We start from the raw sequence: 25,756 nt of genomic DNA on the forward strand, positions 1-25,756 counted from the left end.
TTTTATTTTTTCTTTTCATGGGCTTGATCTTTTATTTACTTATTTTCTTTATCCTACTAACTTAATATAGGAAGCAAACAACAAGCAAGAAAACTATTAACTGTAAATTATTCATTGTAAAATTATTAACAATATATGTGATAAGGAAGATGGGGAAGACTGTAATAATAAAACCTAGATTATGGGATGCTACTTAAATTTAGCACAATATTTAGCTCTCAACTACCTGTTAACCCATACAAAAGGGAAATAAAAAGTTATGTAGTGCTTAAACTCTTAAAAAGAAAGTAAATTTTCCCAGTTCTGAATCTAGAAAGAAATTAATATCATGAAATTCTATTTTAAAAAGGAAAACAGAAAAAAAAGGGGGGCAAAACTAAACATGTAAGTTTTACTTCTCAAATTCAGTAAAAGAGCAACTATTCAATTACAGTATATAGGGGCAATGCCCTTATAAAGAAGTTATATTGCTCTTTAACAGAGGATCTTCACAGGCTGATACAGGGAATGTGTAATCTGTAATTCTACAGCCTAAATTAGAGAATTTAATAAGGAAAAATAAAGAAATAAGTAATAAGAATTTAATAAGAAACAATAAAGAAATTTAGTAAGAAAAAAGATTTGAAATCTGTTCAACTGATGAGGAACAGCTCCACTTCAATTAACACACTTACGTTAGGCAACCAGTGTCAGCTCCTCAGTTTTGAAAGTCAGGCAATCAGCGATGGATTCACATCAGTAAATACACTGCTTAGTGCCAACCAATCAACAGTCTCATCCAAGTAACCATGCTTCCCCAGATAGTATTAACTCATTTATGCCTCTAAAAGCCAGGCAATCCTTGAATTCCATACCTCCCCAAAACCCTATATAAATGAGCATTCTGCTCTCAGTGGAAAGACTGTGCCTGACCAGCATAGCTCTCCTTTATAGTAAGCAATCAATTCAGCTTTGTCTTTTTATTTCAGTTACTGAGTGGCAGTCTCATCATCTATTGATACTTTCCAATGTATACTGTATTTTTTTTACCTTTTGAATTTAAATGATACAAATAACCTACTCAATAAATAAATGAAATTTAAATTAAATTAAATGTTAGCTCAGAAATCCTTCTTGCTTATAGTTTCAAAGGTAAATGACATCAGTAACTGTGGTAAAAAGTCTTAAATTGCTCTTAACTAATTTCCCTAATAAGCAACAACATGGGTAGCACAATCAATATTGTTCCTAGATTAGATGCTGATTTTACACATGGTTAAAATGTGGGAGTCTCTGACTGTTAGGCTCAAGTAGGATATAAATAGTTACCGTAACTATTCACCTCCTATTTCTAAAAATGGGGAAAGAATAGAGAACCTCTCACCAAACAGGTTAATGAAGGTTTTGAATGATGTCAAAACTAGGAATTAAACCAAAGTCTAAATGTATCTAAAACAAAATTTGTCAAAGTTAGTATTGCCCTCCTAAGTTGATTCAAGTATGGAAAAAGGACAAATACTATTTTTAATTTTAAGAGTATAAACAAATGTACTGTTATGTAACTTGTGGCCTGAAACTGAAACTCTTAAATTCTATATTTTAAATCTGACATAAAATATAGAAATTAGCCTGGGTAAAACAGTGAGACCCCCATCTCTACAGAAAAAAAAAAAAAGTTAAAAAATTAGCTGGGCGTGGGGGCATGCACCTGTAGTCCTAACTACTCAGGAGGCTGAGGCAGGAGGCTTACTTGAGCCCAGGAGGTTGAAGCTGCAGTGAGCTATGATTGTGCCACTGCACTCCAGCCAGGGTGACAGAGTAAGACCTTGTCTCAAATTAAAAAAAAAAAAAAGTTTTTTATATGTATATATATATATAAATTAAGAAGGCCTAATTTTTAAATTTTTATTACCCCTATGGTTTATTACGAGCCCTGTTCAACTTCTATACCTATCATGTTAATGATAATAATGATGATGATAGCTGATACATACACAATGCTTTGTATGAGCCAGCCACTGTTCCAAGTGTTTTACAAGTATTAACCCCAAAAGTACCCTTTATAAAAATATCAGAAATCCAAGTTCTAATGCAGACACATTCTCCTTATTCTAAGAGAGCCTTTAAACTGTTAAGACAAAGTGTTTCCCTATAGAAATGAGACTTTAGTAACTCAAACTGCCTTTTCCAATTTTAATTTTTTTAATACCAAATTTTTTTCTTGCATATTATATGCTTAGACTCTTTTGTCTTTGAATTATTTTAATGTTGGCAGTAACTAAATTTCAGGTGAGAACAAGAACTTGTATAAACTAAGAGAAACATGTTGTTGCACCCAGGATTCATTCATATACTAAAGTTCAAAGATTTGGGTGCCCAATTCGAAAGTTATATGTCAGGAAAATGTTCATAAAGTAAAATATTATGTACACTAAACCCACTGGCAAAAGTTTAAGAATACTTTACCTCTGTCAACTCCAGAGCTTTATTGTAGCCCATAGAGTGTAGAGTTACCCAAAGGTCACAAGGATCTCCTTCTCGATCATTAGCTTCCATTAGATTCAAATCCATAAATCCTTGTCTCGTTAGTTCATTCCTCTTTGTATCAAAATTCTCTGTTTAAACAACCAAAAGTTTTTTCTTACATAATTTAAAAATTCATAACCTTAATAAAATGTCTATGATATATTATTATTTATAGATATTTATTTTAAAAGAGGCCTATGAATCTATGAGCAGGATAAAAGTGGAATAAAAATGGCTCAAAACATTATTGAGAGCTATTCTTCTAATTTCCCATAACTCAGCATAGATACGTCGTAGTACACAATTTCATTTTTCAAAAAATCCTAAAGTTATAAATAGTGCAAATATATTCTAAAATTAGAGGAAACTGTAATATTTCTGGGTAAATTCCAATCTGCCTGGTTATTTAGAGCATACGTTGTTATATATTTCAAAAGAATTAAAATGCTTCATATGTATTTGCCACTTAAAGCCAGCAGAAACTGGATGAATTTGATATAATACTCCCCAAACTACTGAGTTTCAGAAAGAAAAACGGGAATAGTGTCATATTTAAGGAGATTACTATATACCTGATTCCTCTAATTTTAGCTAAATTGTCCCCAAGTCTTGAAAGACTGACAGATAATGGGGAGCACTTTGGAATCCACGAATCAACTACATTTTCCCAGGTAAGTCTATGCCCGTTTTAACACTATTTATGAGCAAAACTAAATTTACCTAGAAGTATCTAGACATGCATAATTCCTGAATTTGTCTGTAACATGGATAATAAGTAGTTATTTATTATGGATATTTTGTTAGCTATCCTACAACAGGGAAGATTTTATTTCCTAACTTCCATCTATAATATATCCAAGGGAAATGGGTAGTCTTATTTGAGGTGGCATCTCTTTTGTGTGCATTATTGTGAGAAAAGCAGCAGAGACATAACTGTGTAAAACCGGTTGACTGATTAATAGCTTAAAACATTTAGAAGCCGGGCACACTGGCTCACGCCTGTAATCCCAGCACTTTGGGAGGCCAAGGCAGGTGGATAGCCTGAGCTCAGGAGTTCGAGACCAGCCTGGCCAACATGGCGAAACCCCAGCTCTACTAAAAATACAAAAAATAAAATTAGCCCGGCATGCTGGCATGCACCTGTAGTCCCAGCCACTTGGGAGGCTGAGGCAGAGAATCACTTGAACCTGGGGAGGTTGCAGTGAGCTGAGATCGTGCCACTGTACTACAGCCTGGGTGACAGAGCGAGACTCTGTCTCAAAAAAAAAAAAAAAAAAAAAAAAAAGTTAAGAGTTTAAAATTATTCATAACTTTTTCAAGGGGAAAAAATAAATGCAGATTAAATTCAATCATGAAGAGAAACGGTAGCCACAAAAATCGAGGTTAGAGCTACCATGTAGAAAAGATGAAAAAATTATTTGATATATAATACAAATACATTAAGAAACCTATCTAGATACTGTACTATAGAGACTATCAAAAACGAATCTACTTTTTAAAACTTAAAATTCTCAATCCTCATTAATTTTTAAAAAATTAACACTTGGGCCAGGCGCAGTGGCTCACGCCTGTAATCCCAGCACTTTGGGAGGCTGGGGCGGGCAGATCACGAGGTCAGGAGATCGAGACCATCCTGGTTAACATGGTGAAACCCTGTCTCTACTAAAAATACCAAAAATTAGCCGGGCGTGGTGGCAGGCACCTGTAGTCCCAGCTACTCGGGAGGCTGAGGCAGAATGGCGTGAACCCGGGAGGCGAAGCTTGCAGTGAGCCGAGATCGCGCCACTGCCCTCTAGCCTAGGCAACAGAGCAAGATTCCATCTCAAAAAAAAAAAATAATTAACACTTCACTCCAAGACTTACTATAAAGCCACAGCAATCAAGACAGTGTGGTAATGGTGAAATAACGATGAATAGATCAATGGAACAGAATAGAGAGCCCAGAAATAGACCGACATAAATATATTCAACTGATATTTGACAAAGGAGCAAAGGCAATTCAATGGAGAAAGGATAGTCCTTTGTAAATGATATTGTAATGGTGGATACATGATGTTACATATTTGTCAAAACCCATAGAACTGTACAAGACAAGAGTGAACCCTCCAGGGGTTTGAGACCAGCCTGGGCAACATGGTGAAACTCATCTCAACAAAAAAATACAAAAATTAGCCAGGTGTGGTGGCGCACACCTGTAGTCCTAGCTACTCAGGAGGCTAAGGTGAGAGGATCGCTTGAGCCTGGAGGCAGGGGTTGCAGTGAGTTGAGATTGCACCACTACACTCCGTCCTAGGCTAACAGCGACTCTATCGTAAACAAACAAAAAGAGTGAACCTAATGTAAACTATGAACTTTAGTTAATGATTATGTATCAATAATTCACTCATCAATTGTAACAAAGGTACCATACAAATGCAAGATGTTAATAATAGGGAAAACTTGTGGGTGAGGAGGAATATATGGAAGACTTCTATTTTTTTTTTTTTTTTTTTTGAGACGGAGTCTCACTCTGTCACCCAGGCTGGAGTGCAGTGGCATGATTTTGGCTCACTGCAACCTCCACCTCCCAAGCTCAAGTGATTCTCCTGCCTCAGCCTCCCAAGTAGCTGGGATTATAGGTACCTGCCACCACACTTGGATAATTTTTGTATTTTTAGTACAAGTGGGGTTTCACCATGTTGGCCAAGCTGGTCTTGAATTACTGACCTCAAGTGATCCACCCACCTCATCCTCCCAAAGTGCTGGGATTACAGGCCAATTTTTTTTTTTTTTTCTTTTTAAGAGACAATTTGCTCTGTTGTCCAGGCTGGTCTTGAAATCCTGGCCTCAAGTAATCCTACCGCCTTAGCCTTCCAGAGTGCTAGGATTATAGGCATGAGCCACAGCACCCAGCCTATGTTTTTCTGTAAACCTAAAATTGCTCTAAAAATAAAGTTTATTAGGAGGCAGTGCTTGCAGTGAGCCGAGATCACGCCACTGCACTCCAGCCTGGGCAACAGTGTGAGACTCCATCTCAAAAAAAAAAAATAAATAAATAAACAAAATAAAGCTTATTAATAAACAAAATAAAAATAAAGCATCTTTAAGTGTAAAAAAAGTTTATTAAAATAATCTTACAGATAAACAGTACATTTTCTTATTATTCAGGGGAAACATTAAAACCTTAAAAGCTCTCATTTCTTTGCAATATTATTAATGTTGGTAAAGTAGACATTCCTCCAAATCATTTTTCAAGTCAATAACTCTTGGAGACTTTTTGATAGCATTGAGTTCAAAGTTCTGGAGCCTATCTGTGAAACTTTCTTGCTGTGTAGCCTTGGTCAGGTTACTTAACCTCTAATTCTATTTCCTGATTTATAAAGTGAGAATAATAAAGTACTACTTCATAGAGTTGGTGTGTAGAAGTGCATAGATCAGCAGCTGGTACATGGTAGATGGTAAGCTATCAAAAAATGTTAACTGTCAACTCTGCCAATTCAATTAAAATTTTAAATTAGAATTTTACTTATCACAAACTTTACCATCAGAAAGCCACAAATTCACTCTTATGGAATGTTCTCTAGTGCCAATTAAAAGATTATATCATTAAAGTTATAAGATAATTACATCTTCCTATAGGTAATACTCTATTATGTATATTATGAATTTTATTAATCAAAGTTTAATATTATAAATCAATATACATGTATTGCTGTTGATTATATTAACTTTCAGCTAAAATAGAAATACTGAAAGATTCCTTTATATAAATAATATACTTCTCTACCCTACTTGCTGTCTAGGTAAACAGACTCCCAACCTGGCTCACTTTGCCAAGCTTAGACCATTTTAAGACCCACATATAGCTATCCCAGTGAAAGCATACATGAGTTAATCTCTCTTGACTGCATTCTGGTCTCCTCATACCTCTTGTTCTGTGATCTATAGTTGGCTATGGCTTTTTGGTTTTCCCTCTGACCAATATGCAAGTATGTCTTCCCAGACTCCTTCTAAGTGATAACTGACTTTGCCTCATTCTCAGTGATTTTCTTTGTCCATCTTGGCATTTTTGGCTTCAATATTTCCATAAATGGACTTTTTAAATTCAACTCAAATACGAAAAGCACTGAAGAATGTTTAACATGTATAATATAAACAACTTCCTGGAAACCTTAATTTGTGAGTAAAACTCTAGCTTTTTGGCTTTTTGCTGCCCTCTCCTGGTCACAGTTTGTGGTTCTTGACCACTTCAGGCCCAGTGGTATCAAGAGCAAGGACAAGTTTTTTGTCTTCTAAACCCCAAAGAGTAGAGACTCAAAACTAAAATTATGATTAAGTAATTCACACTTTCTTTTAACTTGAGTATTATACCAACTATCGGTTTAAGAAAAATAAATGTTTAAGTTTTTATGATCTACAAACAATACTACTTTCAAACTGTCCTAAATGCTATAATAATATTTCATGCAGAAGTTTGACTTCTCATTTCTTAGAGATGAAAAGGTGCTATATATATATTTTCATACATCTGTTAAGGAAAAGAAAAGTGCTTACCTCTGCAGACAGCCCAAGCATCTTCATCACATTTCTCACCACTTGTTCTCAATTCAAAAAAATTATATTCTTCAAGGCTAAGAAGACCATTTCCATCTAAATCAATTACTTCAAATATATCTGATAAAGTAGACCTAAAATTATAAAAATAGCTAGTTATTTCTTGTCACTAAGGCAACTACACTGTAGGGTTTTTTTTTTTTTTTTTGAGACGGAGTCTCACTCTGTCACCCAGGCTGGAGTGCAGTGGCGTGATCTCGGCTCACTGCAAGCTCCGCCTCCTGGGTTCACGCCATTCTCCTGCCTCAGCCTCCTGAGTAGCTGGGACTACAGGCGCCCGCCACCACACCTGGCTAATTTTTTTTTTTTTTTTTTTTTTGTATTTTTAGTAGAGATGGGGTTTCTCTACTAAAAATTTTAGCCAGGATGGTCTTGATCTCCTGACCTCGTGATCTGCCCGCCTCAGCCTCCCAAAGTGCTGGGATTACAGGCGTGAACCACCGTGCCTGGCTGAAGAAGGGTTCTATGAGGATAACATTCAAAAGGAAGTAATATAGCGTTACACAATTTCTGTAAACTATAAAGTTAATGTATCCAAATACAGTTTGGGCTCAGTCCAGTATTACATGAGATAAAAAAGCTTCTAGAACAACCACAGTATCTCAACACACAGTAAGAACTCAATGAATAGTAGTCGTTCCCTTCTTTTTTCCTTTCTCCAATCTACTTTTTTCTTCCTCTCTACCAATAGGGAGAAATTGTCGATGTTTGACTGAAGTTGACTTGCCAAATGTGTAGAACCCACAAGTAAATGACAATCCCAGATCTGCAAATGGAGGAACATTTTCAGATGCCTAGAGAATGAGTTGTTTTGTTTTGATATATATATTTATGGTGTACAATGTGATTTTTTGATATATGTAGACATTGTGAAATGACTAAATCAAGCTAATTAACATAGCCATTATCTCATATATTTATCATCTTTTTTCTAGTGGGAACATTTAATATCTATTCTCTTAGCAATTTTCAAGGATACAATATATAACTATAATCACCATATTGTCAACAGATCTCCTGAACTTATTCCTCTTATCAAACTGAAATTTTGTATCCTTTCACCAACATATCCCCAACCCCCACACTACTTCCAGCTGCTATAACCACTCTTCTACTCTCTGTTTCTATGGGTTTGACTTTTTAAGATCCCACATATAAGGCTGGGTGTGGTGGCTCACACCTATAATCCCAGCACTTTGAAAGGTTGAGGCAGAATGCTCGCTTGAGGCCAGGAGTTTGAGACCACCCTGGGCAACATAGCGAGACTCCCATCTCTTTAAAAAAATTAGCCAGGCATGCTGGCAAGCCCCTGTAATCCCAGCTACTGTATTCAAGAGGCTGAGCTGGGAGGATCACCTGAGCCCAGGATTCTGAGGCTTCAGTGAGCAATGATTGTGACAGTGTACTCCAGCCTGGGTAACAGAGCAAAACTCTGTCTCTATTAAAAAAAAAAAAAAAAAGTTCCCACATATAAGTGAGATCATGCAGTATTTATCTTTCTGTGCCTGGCTTATTTAACTTAGCAGAACATCCTCCAAGTTCATACAGGTTGTTCACAAGAGTTGAATTGGTGAATTAGAATCTGAGGATGGGGGTGGGAGCTGGCCAAAGGGAGTAACACAGGCTATTAATATCTATCCAGTCTAGATGTTACAATTCTAACATTAATAAACAAAACTTACTTAAATTCCTTTGTAAGGAATAATTCCCCTGTTTCATCTCTATATACAAGTTGGGCTTCATCTGTTACTGGTTTTATTTTTTTCCTCAGCCTACAGCCAGTTGTGGAAGGAATTAACCAGTAAATTCCAGGTCCTAGTTCACCAGTCCATCCAAACACCTTTTCTCAAAACAATGAAATAAAACAATCATCAGTCTTCATCTTTTCATCTTTTAATTTAAAGCTTTTAATATTTCTTCTGAAAGGGACACATTAGAAATGATTTTTAAATCAATATTTACAAATTCTATTATAGTCCTATCAGTCTTTTTACAGGTTTCAAATTCTTTTTGTTAATGGTAATCCCATTATGAGATCATTAGATACAGCAGTTCTTTATATATTTTTGAAACAAATGCCTAAAACTGTAATAGGTAAGTTATATATCTTCTAAATCTTCCCCAACAATCTTCAAAAATATCTGTGATGCAAATACCTTCAACAGGAAGCAAAGATAAATCGTAGGGTCATTTTTTAATGCAAATACTGAGCTCCTTTGAAAAAAAGTAATAATATTCTAGATTATGGTTTCCTAATTTGATTCAAATATATGATATCTAAATCAGATTTCAATGACATAAAATAAAAATTAAATATATTTTGAAATGGTTTACTATTTGTATAAATTAATCACATTTGTAAGAGCTCAATTATGTGGATGAACGCACTGGAACTTCACTTTTTTTTAATGTAATATGGACTATAAAACAAGACACAGAATCCCAAATAAACCAGCTTTATATGAAATTCTGTTTCCTATCAAATGTTGGATATTTATCATGGGTACCAGAACATTTGTATAGGAAAACATTTTATTCTCCAGTTCTATAAAAGAAAGCAGGCTGGGCATGGCGGTTCATGCCTGTAATCCCAGCACTTTGGGAGGCCAAGGTGGGTGGATCATTTGATGTCAGGAGTTTGAGAACAGCCTGGTAAACTTGGTGAAACCCCACCTCTACTAAAAATACAAAAATTAGCCGGGCATGGTGGCGGGCGCCTATAATCCCAGCTACTTGGGAGGCTGAGGCAGGAGAATCACTTGAACCCGGAGGTGGAGGTTGCAGGGAGCTGAGATCGTGCCACTGTACTCTAGCCTGAGTGATAGAATGAGACTCTGTCTCAAAAACAAAAAACAAAAGAAAGAAAGCAAATGGTATCTCTCTATGTACCTCCTAAGAGCTTTTTGGAGCCCAAAGGTTTCCTATAAAAGCTAGCAGCTGTCTCTGTTAAATATATTAAATCTAAACAATTCTTAGTTGTGTGTAATAGCTAAGTGCCCTTCAGCACAGACTAACCCAAGAGAATCCTTTCACGTATTATGTCCAAAAATTCCTTTTAAAACCCAGGTATAAGGCCAGACACGGTGGCTCATACCTATCATCCCAGCACTTTGGGAAGCCAAGGTGGAAAGATTGCTTGAAGCTAGGAATTGGAGACCAGCCTGGACAACATAGCGAGATCCTATCTCTAAAAATAACAACAATAATAATAATGCATCTATAGTCCTAGCTACTTGAGATGCTAAGGCAGGAAGATCATTTTCACCCAGGAGTTCAAGGTTACAGGGAATTGCATCACTGCACTCCAGCCTGGGCAGCAGAGTGAGACCCTATCTCTAAATAAATAAACAAACAAAAAACAACTTAGGTATATTTTAGGTCATTCTGGAGACTCATATATGCAATAATGTTGCTCATCTAAGTTCTGGGTTTAGTTCCATTTCTGCCCTGGCAACTCAGAGAAATCATAATCTTAAGGTCACCAGGTCCTATTTTGATACTAGAAGAAATCCAATATAACCGAAAGTCATTTTTAAGACTAAATGTTGGCCAGGCTGGTGGCTCAAGCCTGTAATCCCAGCACTTTGGGAGGCCAAGGCAGGCGGATCATGAGGTCAAGAGATCGAGACCATCCTGGCCAACATGATGAAACCCTGTCTTTACGAAAAATACAAAAATTAGCTGGGCATGGTGGCATGCGCCTGTAGTCCCAGCTACTTGAGAGGCTGAGGCAGGAGAATCACTTGAACCCGGGAGGCGGAGGTTGCAGTGAGCAAGATCACACCACTGCACTCCAGGCTGGTGACAGAGCAAGACTCCGTCTCAAAAAAAACAAACAAAAAAAACCGAAATGTTTACCAAATCCATCCTTTGAAAAGCATAACCTTTGAAATTGGCTAGATGTAGACTCAGGAGTGAAAACCAGATCTTGCTGCTTCCTAATATATATTATCCCATGATCCTTCCTTATCTCCACACATAACCTTGCATTGCCACTGTGGATGACAAATGGAAAGTTTTTTCATGGGCACAAAACTCATCTACAAGAAAATAATTGTGAAAGTATAAATACAAATAAAAAATCCTTTGTAAATATAACATATTACAGATAAACAGAAGCCTATAAAGAGGTAAATAGAAACTCATGCAAACTCTATTATAATTTTGCTATATACTAATTTTTTTACACATGCAATCTCATAAGAGAGTAATTTTACCCAAAACAAAGTGGAAACAGCTACTGTTTTACCTTAGACAATGCTTTATCTTGAACTTAACTTTGTAGTCAGTTCTGAAGAAGAGTTTAGTCAAAACATTAACTTCAGCCAATTTTATTTGTTTCTTGCCTATTCTTGTCTGTAAGGAAGCCTACAGAAAAGACTTTTATATAACATTCTATCAGGGAAATGTTTGTGTGTCATTGAGCCTATATAAAGATTAAATATGATATTGCAGTAAGCCCTTAAATAGTATTATTTCTGTTTTGTGTAGCAGATGTATTTTGTAGTCCTCATAAAATAAATAGCCACATTTATGTATCGGCTTCACATATTTGGCCTCTGAGTAAATATACTATTAGAAAAGATCAGAACAACCCCATGGGCAACATATAAAAACATTTAAAAGCATTTTTTCATATCAATCTATTTTTGAACCCTATAAAATAAGTCAAGCCTGAGGATAGTAATCTTAAGTTTTTCTGTTTTGCAGTAGTAGTATAAGTAAGACAAACATCTACAGCAGCTTTTCCAAAGTCTTGAATTGCTTGCATTTAGGGAAAAAAAATGTACTGGCATCAACCTTTTTTATTGAGTATATCAAATGTTCACACATGAGGCATCAGGGCATTTAGAAAAGATGAAAGTAAGGTACAATATTATACAACTTAAAAGGTATAAGCCAAGACTCAAGACTGCCAACCAATCCTCAATTCTTTATTTAAATTTTTTTTTAGAGACAGGGTCTCGTTATGTTGCCCAGGCTGAAGTACAGTGGCTATTCACAGGCATAATCATAGAATAATACGGCTTTGAACTCCTGGGCTCAAGTAATCCTCCTGCTTCAGTTTCCCAAGTAGCAGGGACTTCAGGTGCATGCCACCATGCCCAGCTCCTATCCTTAATTCTTAAGAAATCGCAGCAAACAAGAAAAAATCTTTATAATTATTTAATTTAATTTAATTTAATATGATTAAATTAAAAACACATAATATCTATAGTGTTTAAGTGCTGTTTATACCTTAATTGGAAGGTATATGAAAGCTTAAAAAATAAAATATAGAAACATACTTTCCCCAAACTGCAGTTCATACTATATTTAAAAATTAAACATTAGAAAATAAATATGTATACTTCTCTATTTCGTAGTTCGGTAAAACACACAAGCTGTAGATTTGCTTGACTCTCATTTTCCTTGAGAATATACATGGCAGTATCAACGGATAACCAAGGGGATGGTTTTCCTACAAACAAAAAAAAAAGCCCAAACACCTTAAAATAAGCAATCACTATCTATTCTTTCCTATATAAAAAATAAGTTACTAGTTTCTTCTTGGATATTTTCTTTAGAAATACATATTCCATGTTTTTTCTTTTCAAGATGGAGTCTCACTCGGTTACCCAGGCTGGAATGCAGTGGTACGATCTTGGTTCACTGCAACCTCCACCTCCCGAGTTCAAGCAATTCTCCTGCTTCAGCCTCCTCAGTAGCTGAGACTACAGGCATGTGCCACCACACCCAGCTAATTTTTGTATTTTTAGTAGAGATGGGGTTTCACCACGTTGGCCAGGATGATCTCAATCTCCTGACCTCATGATCCACCTGCCTGGGCCTCCCAAAGTGTTGGGATTACAGGCATGAGCCACCACACCTGGCCCATATTCCATTTTTATGTGTAAACATGATAGCATTTGCAATAAGGCACAAACCTAAATACAGCAACCTTGTGAGAAACTTTCTATATACTCACTTTCTAAAAATCATAACTTTTCTTGAACTCATCAAAAGCTGAGGTTGCAGGGCAACCAATTAGCCTGAAATCCAAGGAAAAACAGACATTTTCAGAAAAAAAATAGGATTTAAGTACTGGCTTACCTGTGGTAGAGCACACGAGGAAGAGATGTCAGACATCTATGTGCTGACAACCCCAAAATTTATATCTTTAGGATCTTTCCTCTGAATGTTAGACCCATATAACTGTGTATTTAACATTTCTACCGAGATTTCTATTTCTAAAACTAGACTTCCCTAGTCTTTTTTTAAAACGCTGCCCATCTCAGTTAATGGTAACTCAGTCTTTCCAGTTGCTCAGGTCAAAAATCTTGGAATCTTCTTTAACTCTTTTCTTTTCTCACATGCCAAGACCAATCCTTAGGAAATCCTATGGTTCTGCCTTCAAAATATACCCAGAATCTCTACTACACCATCTCCCACCAACATCCTGGTTCAAAGCACTGCCAGTCCTCTTCTAGAATTCTACAATAATGTCCCAGCTGGATTCCTTGCTTTCTCCTGCATATCCTTCCATCTACTTTCTTTTTTTTTTTTTAATGTTTCAAATCTATTTTTAATGTTGCTTGTCGAACATTAACATTTTCACAATTCCAGAAATGACATTAATAAAAATACAAACAAATTGATATAAAAATCTGTGTAGACTAAGCTAGAATTTACAAACTCTTAATAAAAGGTGTATCTAAGCTTTCTCAATTATGGGACAACAAATAATAGACTTCATTGCTTCATACTAAAATGGTATTTTTGACTAATCACAAGGAAACTTAAACTACTGTATAGTTATAATCATAGGTATTCAGTCCAAAGAGGAAAAAAGTTTTAGTGGTACTATGAGAAACTGTATCTCTGAAAATGTTAGCTCCATAAGTGTAAGCACTCCCAAAGATTATAAGATAATAAAATGTGGAAACAGGCAAACTATGGGGCGATTTAAAGTTTCTACCACTTCCTAAAGATTTTCTTCAATAGAACCATTCGTGCTAAGTGGATAAAAGTTACAAATTACAAAAGAAAGATACAGAATACATCCAATAACAAATTAATCAGACTGAGGAATATTTAGTGTAAAACTGGCTTAAAATTTTTTGTCAGAAGAATTTCTCAACATCTAACCCTATAGCAAATAATACAAATAACAAGGAAATTCTTCAAGCAGTTGGCATTTCTTCAAAACACAAGGGTCCAACTATAAGAAAAATATCACATTATTCAAAGTTCTACAGAATTAGAAGAGAATCTGTACTACTCATGTTTTTGCATAAATTCCATGATTTATAAATAAATAAACCCAAAATATAAATTATAAACATTTAATTTCAGTATAATGTAGACAAAAACAGCAGCTAACTTGTCATCTTTCACAGTAATTTTAACATAAAAGGTTTAAACATTTATTTTGCCAATATATTTTTCATTGCATATAGGCTTAAAAAAAAAGACAATGGAAGTTATAAGTAATCCCTTGACATGTGTAAAATAAAATTTTTTAGTAGATGGGAATGTATTGATGATAGTCTCTTATTTCTTCTCCCAGATATGCAAGCGATATATCTAAATACTTACTAGAGCCAAATCTATCTCAAAAGTTTAGGTCATTTTTTTTTCCTTTTTGATAGTATTCAATGAGAAATAACACTTTAAATAAAACTTTTTCCATGAGGAAGGTACAGTAATTATCCACCTCCTGGATACTCTCCTGTAGTCCTCTGAGTAAGCTCCAAACTCAATCCATACTCCAAGTAACAGACTTAAGATGTTCAATATTGGAACTCTTTGGCATCAATTGAAAAAGAAACCTTGGTAAAGGCAGAATTTACAAACATTGTGTTCCTTGCAGTACACCTTTCAAAAGACATCTTCATCAAATAGGTAAGAAAGGTAAGAATTGCTGAGGTAAGTAGAGGTCTCTTTTATTATGGTCTTCATTCTATCATTATTAAACCTTAATCTCATGTTGTTCCAAAGCATTATGTGAGTATTCAATCAAAGAAGTGAGGCTGTTCTCCAGAATTGGTTCTCTGCTACAGGTCAAAACCGACTGCGCCAGCCTTGGCGAAGCTCCGCCGACTGCCCTTTGCTCCAAGTAATTTTTGGCGATTTTTAAAGTAATTTTTCTGGTGGAGTCATAGTGGCGCTATACTCTTGGATAGGTTATCCTGTCTCTTCCGCTAGATTGATGAGATCAGGCATCACTCGAAAATGGCGCCGAAAAGTGCTGAGGCTCCTCATTCAAATTCGTTAGAGCCAACCCTGCCTTCTACCTACTTTCAATACAGTAACCTAACTGCTCTTGTTAAAATATAAATCAGATTATGTCCTGCCTTCTACTCAAAACCCTCTAATGGAGCAGAGTGGGGAGAATATTGCTCCTTTCCTAACAATAAGAAAAAGTTAATGAACTACAAAATCATAACTTTTCTTGATCCCATCAGAGCTGGGGTTACAGGGCAACTATAAGCTTAAAATCCAAGGAAAGACAGATCTTTCCGAGGAGAGACGAGATGCAAGCACTGGCTTACCTGTGGTGGAGCAGAAAAGGAAGAGATGTCAGGTACCATACAAGTGGAAGATGAAGAAAGAGGGCAGAAGAAATATTTGAAGAAATAAGGCAGAGGATTTCCTAAAAATAATGAAAGGCAACAAGCCACATATCCAAGAAGCTCAGAGAACCCCAAGCAGGATTAATACCAAAAAACAAAAAAACCCAGGCAACAGCATCAACAACAAAAACAAAAACTACCTAGACACACAGTCAAACTGCTGAAAATGAAAGATTAAGATAAAATCTTGACCTTATATATGGAGAATAAAACTCACAAAAAACAAGGGGGAAACCTCATTTCTCTGATCAAAAGCCCAAGTCCTAATTATGGCAAAAAGAAACCTCTTCCTGATTTTGTCCTTGTTTCTCCCTGGTTTCATCTCCTACAACTCTCTCCTCACTTACTCCATTTGAGACACTCTAGCCTCTTCTTCTAACACCAGTACACTCTCACAGAGCCTCTGCACAGAGTATTCTCTCTACCTGGAATACTCTGCCACCTCCTCCACTCTTCACCCATCCCTTCCAGCACCATACACCCACAAGGCTTACTCCCTTGCCTTCTGTGGAAGACAGCAAAAATGGCTGTCCCCCTCAGTATCTACAGCCTTTTGCAATGTGACTTTGCAGCTTTTTCATCAAGAGATCAAGTCTATTTCCCCAGCCTATGAATCTGGACTTGCCTTGTGACTTTCTGTGAGCAACAGAATATAACGAAGTAACATTGTGCTGGTTCTGAGCCCAAACCTCAGGAGATTCTATTGTGCCAAGAGAACAGGTCCAGGCTAGTTTACTGAAGGATTATTAAAGATCATATGAGGCTGAGTCAAGTTGTCCCAGCTGGGACTTCATACATAAGAAAGAACCCAGCCAAGATTAGCAAAGCCAGCCACCAGCTAACCTGTAGCTAACCACAACTGTGTGAGCAAGCCCTATAGAGAAAAAACAAGCCTGGCTCAGACTAAGAACTAACAGATCTACTGATTCACGAGTGAACAAATGTTTAATTGTTTTAAGCCACTGAGTTTTGGGGTAGTTTTTTATGTAGCAGTTGGTAACTCATACATCTCTTTCAAAGTCTTTATTCATATGACACCTTCTTAATGAAGCATATACTAACCACTCCATTTCAATGGCAACCCACATTCCCTCAGCATTCACTAACCCCCTTTCCCTCTGATTTTCCCATAACACTTATCACTTTCCTACATACCATGTCATTTACTATTTATTATGTTTATTATGTATTGTTTCCCTCACTAAAATTTAAGTTGACGAGGGCAGGGATTTTTGTCTTTTTTTAACTCTAATGTATCCTAAACACCTAAATTGATGTATGGTATATAAGGCCCTCAATAACTATTTGATAAATAAATGAATAAAGGAATCTTGTTAATAAGAATACAGAGAATTAACAACTACACTGAATTTGCAGGGCTATCTTGATTCCTCTCTCTGAAAAATAACTATTGTTATTGTCATTTAAAAGTATCATCTGCCAAACATTGTACGTATCCCACAAGAGATGCAGTGAAAACTTTCAAAATCTCTACTTTAGAAGGGAAAAAGAATGGGGGGGTGGGAATCCTTTAGTAAGAAAATGCTTGTATGTAAACATTATAAAAGAAAAATAAATATTGATTTAGAACAGCCAACATTAAAAAAGGTGATCTAGGGAAATCACCCTTATAGATAGATATCTTTCATTGCTTAAAAATTACATAACCATTTTAGACACTAGAAAAGTATTTTTATCTAGAATATTACCATGAATACAAAGATTATTAATAAATATTGTCTAAGTCGCAGACAAAGGGTTTTGAAGGTATTTAAAAATACTTTCAGCTTCATATTGTTCCAAATTATCCCCTTGCAGTACTTCTCTTTGACATATTAATTTTAAAAATTGACAAATGGAAAAAGCTAAGATTAATTAGCAAATAAAAACTTAGTTCTGGCTGGGCACGGTGGCTCACACCTATAATCCCAGCCCTTTGAGAGGCCGAAGCGGGTGGATCACCTGAGGTCAGGAGTTTGAGACCAGATTGGCCAACATGGTGAAACCCCGTCTCTACTAAAAATACAAAAAGATCAGGCGGGCGAGGTGGTGTGCACCTGTAGTCCCAGCTACTCGGGGAGGCTGAGGCAGGAGAATCACTTGAATCCAGAGGCGGAGGTTGCAGTGAGCCAAGATCGAGCCACTGCACTCCAGCCTGGGCAACAGAGGGAGACTCCGTCTCAAAAAAAAAAAAAAAAATTAGTTCTATATCATGAGGAAACCAGTTAACATTTTTTTTCTTTTATTTTCTTCTATCTTAGCTGTAGAAAAGTTTGGAAAAAGTTCTTATTTTTAATAAAACATGCTTTAAACATATAAAGCAATCTACTTGCTTTTCATATGATTAACACAGTTCATGTATAAGCCAACACTTTCTTGAAATGTAACCATAAATTCTTACTTAGGCAGGTTATTTTCTTCCCTAACTAGGACTATGGAATACTTACATTAAGTACTTTCAAGGAGGGTACAAATTGACATTTTAAAAATATACAAAAAACTTAAACTTGCCTTCAACTTGACTCAGGTTTAATGGCTTAATTGTTAGATAAACCATGGACCTCTGAGCTATTTGCATCCTGTACTGATGACTAATGATTTCACCATCTTCTTCTAAGAAGAAGCAACCTTTTGATTGCATGTGTTGCCAGTCCTGAAATGAAGGAAAAAATTATTTCAAACAATATTTATTAAATGTTTCCAGTATGCATAGTAATGAGAAAACACAGGGGGATATAAAAGAAATGTCAAATATAATCATTGCTCTCCAGGAATGTGCAACATAGTTAGGAGGTAAAAAACAGACATAACAAAATCCTATTATACACAGGGCATGGTGGCTCACGCCTGTAATCCCAGCACTTTGGGAGGCCAACGTGGGCGGATCACCTGACCAACATGGAGAAACCCTGTCTCTACTAAAAATACAAAATTAGCCAGGCGTGGTGGCACATGCCTGTAATCCCAGCTACTCAGGAGGCTGAGGCAGGAGAATTGCGTGAACCTGGGAGGCAGAGGATGCAGTGAGCCGAGATCGCGCCATTGTACTCCAGCTTGGCAACAAGAGCGAAACTCCATCTCAAAAAAATCCAATTATAATTGGCAGCAATATATGGTTAACACAAAAAGATAATTATACATGCAAAAGAATTTACTATAATCTAAGTTCCTAAAATAGTGCCTAACACATTGGCTCAACAAATATTTACTGTCTAACTGATTGGGGTTGGGGGACTGATGTAAACTGAGTGTGCAACTGATGAACTATATCATGAAGAATAGATAGCATTTTAATAATGAAAAGTTAGGAAAAGATATAAGGTAAAGAAGAAGTAAGAAAAATAAAGTTGGCTGGGCGCGGTGGCTCACATCTGTAATCCCAGCACTTTGGGAGGCTGAGGTGGGTGGATCATGAGGTCAGGAGTTCAAGACCAGGCTGGCCAACATGGTGAAACCCTGTCTCTACTAAAAATACAAAATTTAGCTGGGCATGATGATGAGTGCATGTAATTCCAGCTACTTGGGAGGCTGAGGCAGGAGAATCACTTGAACTGGGGAGGCAGAGGTTGCAGTGAGCCGAGATCGCACCATTGCACTCTAGCCTGGGCAACAGGGCAAGACACCGTCTCAAAAAAAAAAAAAAAAAAAGAAAAGAAAAATGAAGTATTGAAGAAAAGTAATAAATAAATATGTTGCTGTAATAGAATGAGATTAGTGCTAGGAGCACAGTAAGAAGGAAGAATTAAGGATTGCTAAAAGAAATATATTGAAAGGAAAAATGACTTTAAATGTAAGAGCAAAATAATTGCTCAAGTGTAGATAACTAGAAGCATGCTGAATAAAAGTTTCACAGCTGGCCGGGAGCGGTGGCTCACGCCTGTAATCCCAGCCCTTTGGGAGGCCAAGGCGTGTGGATCACAAGGTCAGGAGTTCAAGACCAGCCTGGCCAACATGGTGAAACCCCGTCTTTACTAATAATACAAAAAGTAGCCGGGCACGGTGGCGTGCGCCTGTAGTCCCAGCTAGTCAGGAGGCTGAGGCAGGAGAATTGCTTGAATCCGGGAGGCAGAGGTTGCAGTGAGCCGAGATCATGCCACTGCACTCCAGCCTGGGTGACAGAGCGAGACTCTGTCTCAAAAAAAAAAGTTTCACAGCTACAGAACAATGCCGATGAATATAAAATATCACTTTTGAGAAAGACTTTTCTATATTGGCTTTACCATTTCTTGGTCTAGCCAAATCCCTTCTTGTCTGAATTCATATATGGGATCTCATAACTAGAAATGAGTAAAACTTGGCCAGCCACGGTGGCTCACACCTGTAACCCCAACACTTTGGGAGGCCGAGGCGGGCGGATCACTGGAGGTCAGAATTTCAAGACCAGACTGGCCAACATTGGCAAAACCCCATCTCTACTAAAAATACAAAAATAGTTGGGTGTGGTGGCGCACACCTGTAATCCCAGCTACTCCGAAGGCTGAGGCAGGAGAATCGCTTGAACCTGGGAGATGGAGGTTGCAGTGAGCCGTGATCATGCCACTACACTCCAGCCTGGGAGACAGGGTGAGACTCTGTCTCAAAAAAAAAAAAAAGAAAAGAAAAAAGAAAAAAAGAAAAGAATAAAACTTGAAAATGGCATCTTGGACACAAAGTAGAAGATTCTTTATTGAAGTTACGAGAAAATTGTGTCATTACCATAGCTATGTGCAAAAATGCTTTTCACTTTATTACAAGCCTACCTGAAATGTAGGTAAGAATATTTAAATAATAAGTTCAAGGCTTTAATAATATTGATAACTACTGAAAAGGTGTATGCTAGCTGTATAACAATAACATCGTAAATGTTTTCTAATTCATTATAGAAAGATTTATTATGGCACTGCAAAGGCAAAAATAATTTACATTGAGATCGGTTTCATGCTCACATTTTTAAAAGAAGACTAAATTATCCTAACATACTTACATCTCATTTTTCTATTTCATGTCACAATTATTTTCATATTTTATTAAAAATCTCTATAATTCTAATGCCCTACTTAGATTTTCATGTAATCCTTTCTAATACTGACCTTATGTAGAAACCTATTTTTTACATTTTAATAAACACTGCTTTATGTTCTGCTTTTAAAAATTAATTTTATATCCAAAATATTTTGCTGTTGAAAATGAATAAAGCTAGAGGGCTCAGACTTTCTGATTTCAAAACTTACTACAAAGATACAGTAATCAAAAGGGTGTGGTACTAGCATGAAAACAGACATACAGAACAATAGAATAGAATGGATAGCCCAGAAATAAATCCTTGCCTATATGGTCTAATGATTTTCAAAAAGGGTGCCAAGATCATTCATTGAGGGCAAGGACAGTCTTTTCAACAAATGAGGCTGGGAAAACTGAATATCCATCTGCAAAAGAATAAATTTGGGCTCTTATCTTATGCAACACATAAAAATTAACTCAACCTGAAGACCTAAATATGCTAAAATTATAAAACTCTAAGAAGAAAACATAGGGGGAAAGCTGACGCTGGATCTGGCAATGGTTTCTCGGATATGACAACAAAAGCACAAGCAACAATCAAATAAATTGGAATTCATCAAAATTAAAAACTTTTGTGCATCAAAGGACACTACCAACAGAATGAAAAGGCAATTCATGAAATGGGAGAAATTATTTGCAAATCACATATCCAAAAAGGGATTAATATATAGAGCATATAAAGAACTCCTACAATTCAACAACAACAAAACAAACCACCAGATTTTTTAAATGGGCAAAGGAATCATCAAATGATCACCTCTCTAAAGAAGATATATAGAAGGCCAATAAGCAAATGAAGAGATGCTCAACATCACTAATCATTAAGGAAAGACAAATCATAACCTCAATGAGATACCACCTTACACCCATTAGGATACCTATTATCAAAAAAACAGAAAACGACAAGTGTTGGTATGTGGAGAAATTGGAACCCTTGTGCACTGTTGATAGGAACATAAAATGCATAAAATGGTGAAGCATTGTGAATAACAGTATGGTAATTTCTCAAAAAAGCAAATCTAGAATTCTATATGATCTAGCAATTCCAGCTTCTAGGTATAGAACCAGAAGAATTAAAAGCAGGGACTCAAACAGGTATGTATGCCAATGTTCATAGCATTACTGCTTACAATAGCCAAAAGGTAGAAACAACCCTACTGTCAATTGACAGAAAAATAGATAAACAAAACATGGTAAATACATACAAGGGAATATTATTCAGTCTTAAAAAGGAGTAAAATTCTGGCACATGCTATACATGAATGAGTCTTGAAGACATTATGCTAAGTGAAATCAGCCAGACACAAAAGGACAAATATTGTATGATTCCACTTATATGAGGTATAAGTGAATTTGACCACTTCAAATTCAGAGAGACAGAAAGTAGAATGGTGGTTGCCAGGGGCTGTGGGGAGGGGGAAATGGGGAGTCATTGTTTAATGAATAGAGTTCCAGATGAAAAAGTCCTGGAGATGTATGGTGGTGGTATTGATGGTTGTACAACAGTGTGAATGTACTTAGTGATACAGAACTGTATACCTAAAAATGAGTAAAATGGTACATTTTATGTTTTGTATATTTTACCACAGGAAAAACCATTTTGCTATGCAATATTCAAAATTTCAATTTAAATGGTTCTATGATTAAAAATTGTGTTGGGGCTGGGCATGGTGGCTCAATCCTGGAATCCCAGCACTTTGGGAGGCCAAGGTGGGTGGATCACCTGAGGTCAGGAGTTCAAGACCAGCCTGGCCAACATGGTGAAACCCCATCTCTACTAAAAATACAAAAATTAGCCGGGTGTTGTGGTGGGCACCTGTAATCCCAGCCTCAGGAGGCTGAGGTAGGAGAATTCCTTGAAACCGGGAGGCGGAGGTTGCAGTGAGCTGAGATCGTGCCACTGTACTCCATCCTGGGTAACACGGCAAAACTCCGTTTCAAAACAAAAACAAAAACAAAAACATTGAGTTGGTATACCATTATTTAGTTAACTATTTCTAAAATGTTAGACATTTAGGTCATTTCTAATTTCTTATCACAATATTAATAGAATACTGTTTTGTCTAAATGCTTTTCTTCTGATGAATAATTTCCTTGAGAACTTCTAGGCAAAAATGTATGTATATTTTTAAAGCTATTGACATGTGTTCCCATACTGCTTTATAAAACAGTACTGCCAATTTTACAATACCACCAATGGTATATAATGTAATAATTTTACCATTATTTGGTTAGTATTGTTTTATTGTGAAAAAAATTGGGTGATGTGGGATGATTTCATAAGCAAGGTGTGGGTACATAAAGCATTCATTATGGTATTCCATATATTTGTATATGCCTCAAGTATTTGATAGTAAAAATGGTATTGTAGTAACTTTTGCATTAATTTGAATTTCTCTGATTATTAATACCAAGGCTGAACATTTCCCTCATGTGTTTATTTTTTTATTTTGTATAAATTACCCATTCTCCTATTCTCATAACTCTGTTGCAGACTTAGCATTTTTCTTACATATTTTAATAAATTCTTTTGACTATTTTAGATATTAACCACTCTGTGAGTGTTAATGAATGTATTTTCTCTATTTCCTTTTATTTTCATTTTGGTTATTTCTCAATTTATACAAGTTTTCTATTTTTATCTTTATCTTTTCTTTGGAAATTTCTTCTTAAACTGCATTTTAAGATTTTATCATTATAAACTGAACTATACTCAAGCTTTCAGTCAGTCATTAATCACCTGCACTGTCACACCTTTGGGGTATACAAGATATGTGTATTTTTAATTCTAAGAAATTAAGATGTGACCTTAACTTACTGAAATTTATCTTGTTAAGTATATTGCCCATGACAGAAAGAAGTCATTATATATAATATTTCAGCAACATCACTATGAGGCAGTATGGGGTAGATATGAAATAAGTCATTTTAATAAACAGAAAAATTGAGGTAGCCAGAGATTATATGGGTTCAGAGTTTTATAAGGAGTTTGTAGCAATATTAGGTCTAGAGTCCAAGACATTTGGCCTCTACATTTAGACCATGTTTCTAAAAGAAAATGTACTCAGGGTACGAATTCAAATTTTTTATTATCTGTGATACAATGAGGTTCAAACTTGGGCTTGTGGCAGAAGTTGAAGTTCAACTTTTTTTTTTTTTTTTTTTGAGATGGAGTCTCACTCTGTCACCCAGGCTGGAGTGCAGTGGCGCCATCTCGGCCCACTGCCACCTCCACCTCCCAGGTTTAAGCAATTCTCCTGCCTCAGCCTCCCGAGTAGCTGGGATTACAGGGGCCTGCCACCACATCCAGCTAATTTTTTGTATTTTAGTAGAGACGGGGTTTCACTATGTTGGCCAGGCTGGTCTCAAACTCCTGACCTCAAGTGATCCGCCCACCTCGGCCTCCCAAAGTGCTGGGATTACAGGCGTGAGCCACTGCGCCTGGCCCAAGTTCAACTATTAATGATGAGTAATGATACACAGACTTTCATTTAGCTTCCCTGTAAATCTCTTGGATGGGCATATACATACGGACTAACAACAGATGCTGGCATTACCTCAGACCCAATTGCCCTTAATATAATCAACATGACCTTGGATGGTGATGGCTGCTAAAGAATAGAAATGAAAGAAATGTTATACAGCATTTAGACAAGTTACACTTTGAGACAGTTTGAATTATGATTCTGACATTAAATGGAAAACATTTAAATGCTTTCAATCAGTTTTGATTATAGCATCAGATGGAATTTCATCCAATATATTTTATATTTTTTATATTTACCTATTTGGAATGGTAAAGGATAATACTTTAGAATTACAGACTTATAAAAGTAGAAGAAATCTAAAAAGCAGTCTAGTCCAGACTTCTCTTTTGATTGACAAAAAAGTCTGAAAAATAAAGTGATATATGTGAACAGCTATAGTTCTCAATTGACTGCAGAACTAGAACCAAAAGCTAGGTCTCCTTACTTTCTCTCCAGTGTGTAAGTTATATTCTAAGTTCTGTTCTATTTCACATTTAAATATCTGCAGTGATTTTTTAAGCCAGTTTTTAAAATAAACTTTATGAATATATCATTACAATAAAGTATGGTAAGGCATTATCAATCGGGATTCCATACATTTAAGGGTTAAGATAAACTTAATTATTTGGTTTTCTTACTTTAAAAATGTAGAATTTAGTAGCTGCAAAATTTCTTAAATTTGTACTGTAATCATCAGCACAGCAGCCCTACCCCCAGCTTTAAAAAAATGGTTAAATTAAGCTTTAAAAGATAATGTACTTTGCCTGGTACACTGGTAGTAAACATAATTTGTGCCATTTAGGAAACTCAAAGATTTCGGAAGAATTTTTCAATGTGCTGATGCTACCTCTGGGGCAGTGCCACAGATTAACAGGACATGGCTTTATAAAATTTAACTGGGGAACAAGTTAAACATTTTTATTATAAGTCTTTCCTAAGTACCATGTCTAGAAAATAATGCTATAATAGAAGAGAATTTGTGAGTTTCTTCGGAAAGACAGCCAAACTACATACTATAACATTAAATACAGATTAATATAGCTGGAAAATGGTAGAACAACAGTTATTAAAGTAAGACAAATACCACATTATTTATATCAACCAAACTTCAGTGTAATATACAGATCAATCTGAATTTTAAATAACTTCACTAGGAGAACTTATAGCTCCTACTGTTCAAAAGGAAACATTCAACTTAAGATCTGCCAGAGTTATTAAACATACAATGCTTATTCAACTTAAAACTTCTTTTCAAGGCTGGGTGCGGTGGCTCACGCCTGTAATCCCCAGCACTTTGGGAGGCCGAGGTGGGCAGATCACGAGGTCAGAAGTTCGAGACCGCCTGGCCAATATGGTGAAACCCTGTCTCTACTAAAACTACAAAAATTAGCCAGGCGTGGTGGTGCACACCTGTAGCCCCAGCTACTCGGGAGGCTGAGGCAGGAGAATCACTTGAACCCGGTAGGCGGTGGTTGC

General features: G+C 36.2%; 1 protein-coding gene across 1 annotated transcript in view; it reads right to left on the reverse strand.

Moving 5' to 3' along the window:
- EFCAB7 (EF-hand calcium binding domain 7) overlaps positions 1-25,756 on the reverse strand; it is a 49,332-nt gene that overhangs the window by 8,339 nt on the left and 15,237 nt on the right. The window contains exons 7-11 of the mRNA XM_008961324.5: positions 18,225-18,366; positions 12,450-12,559; positions 8,781-8,938; positions 7,039-7,172; positions 2,446-2,594 (exon numbers count right to left, since the gene is read on the reverse strand). Coding sequence (XP_008959572.4) covers positions 2,446-2,594; positions 7,039-7,172; positions 8,781-8,938; positions 12,450-12,559; positions 18,225-18,366 — 693 coding nt within the window. The remainder of the gene's footprint in view (positions 1-2,445; positions 2,595-7,038; positions 7,173-8,780; positions 8,939-12,449; positions 12,560-18,224; positions 18,367-25,756) is intronic.

The sequence above is a fragment of the Pan paniscus genome, chromosome 1 (genome assembly GCF_029289425.2).
Source record: "Pan paniscus chromosome 1, NHGRI_mPanPan1-v2.0_pri, whole genome shotgun sequence".
NCBI classification, from domain to species: domain Eukaryota; kingdom Metazoa; phylum Chordata; class Mammalia; order Primates; family Hominidae; genus Pan; species Pan paniscus.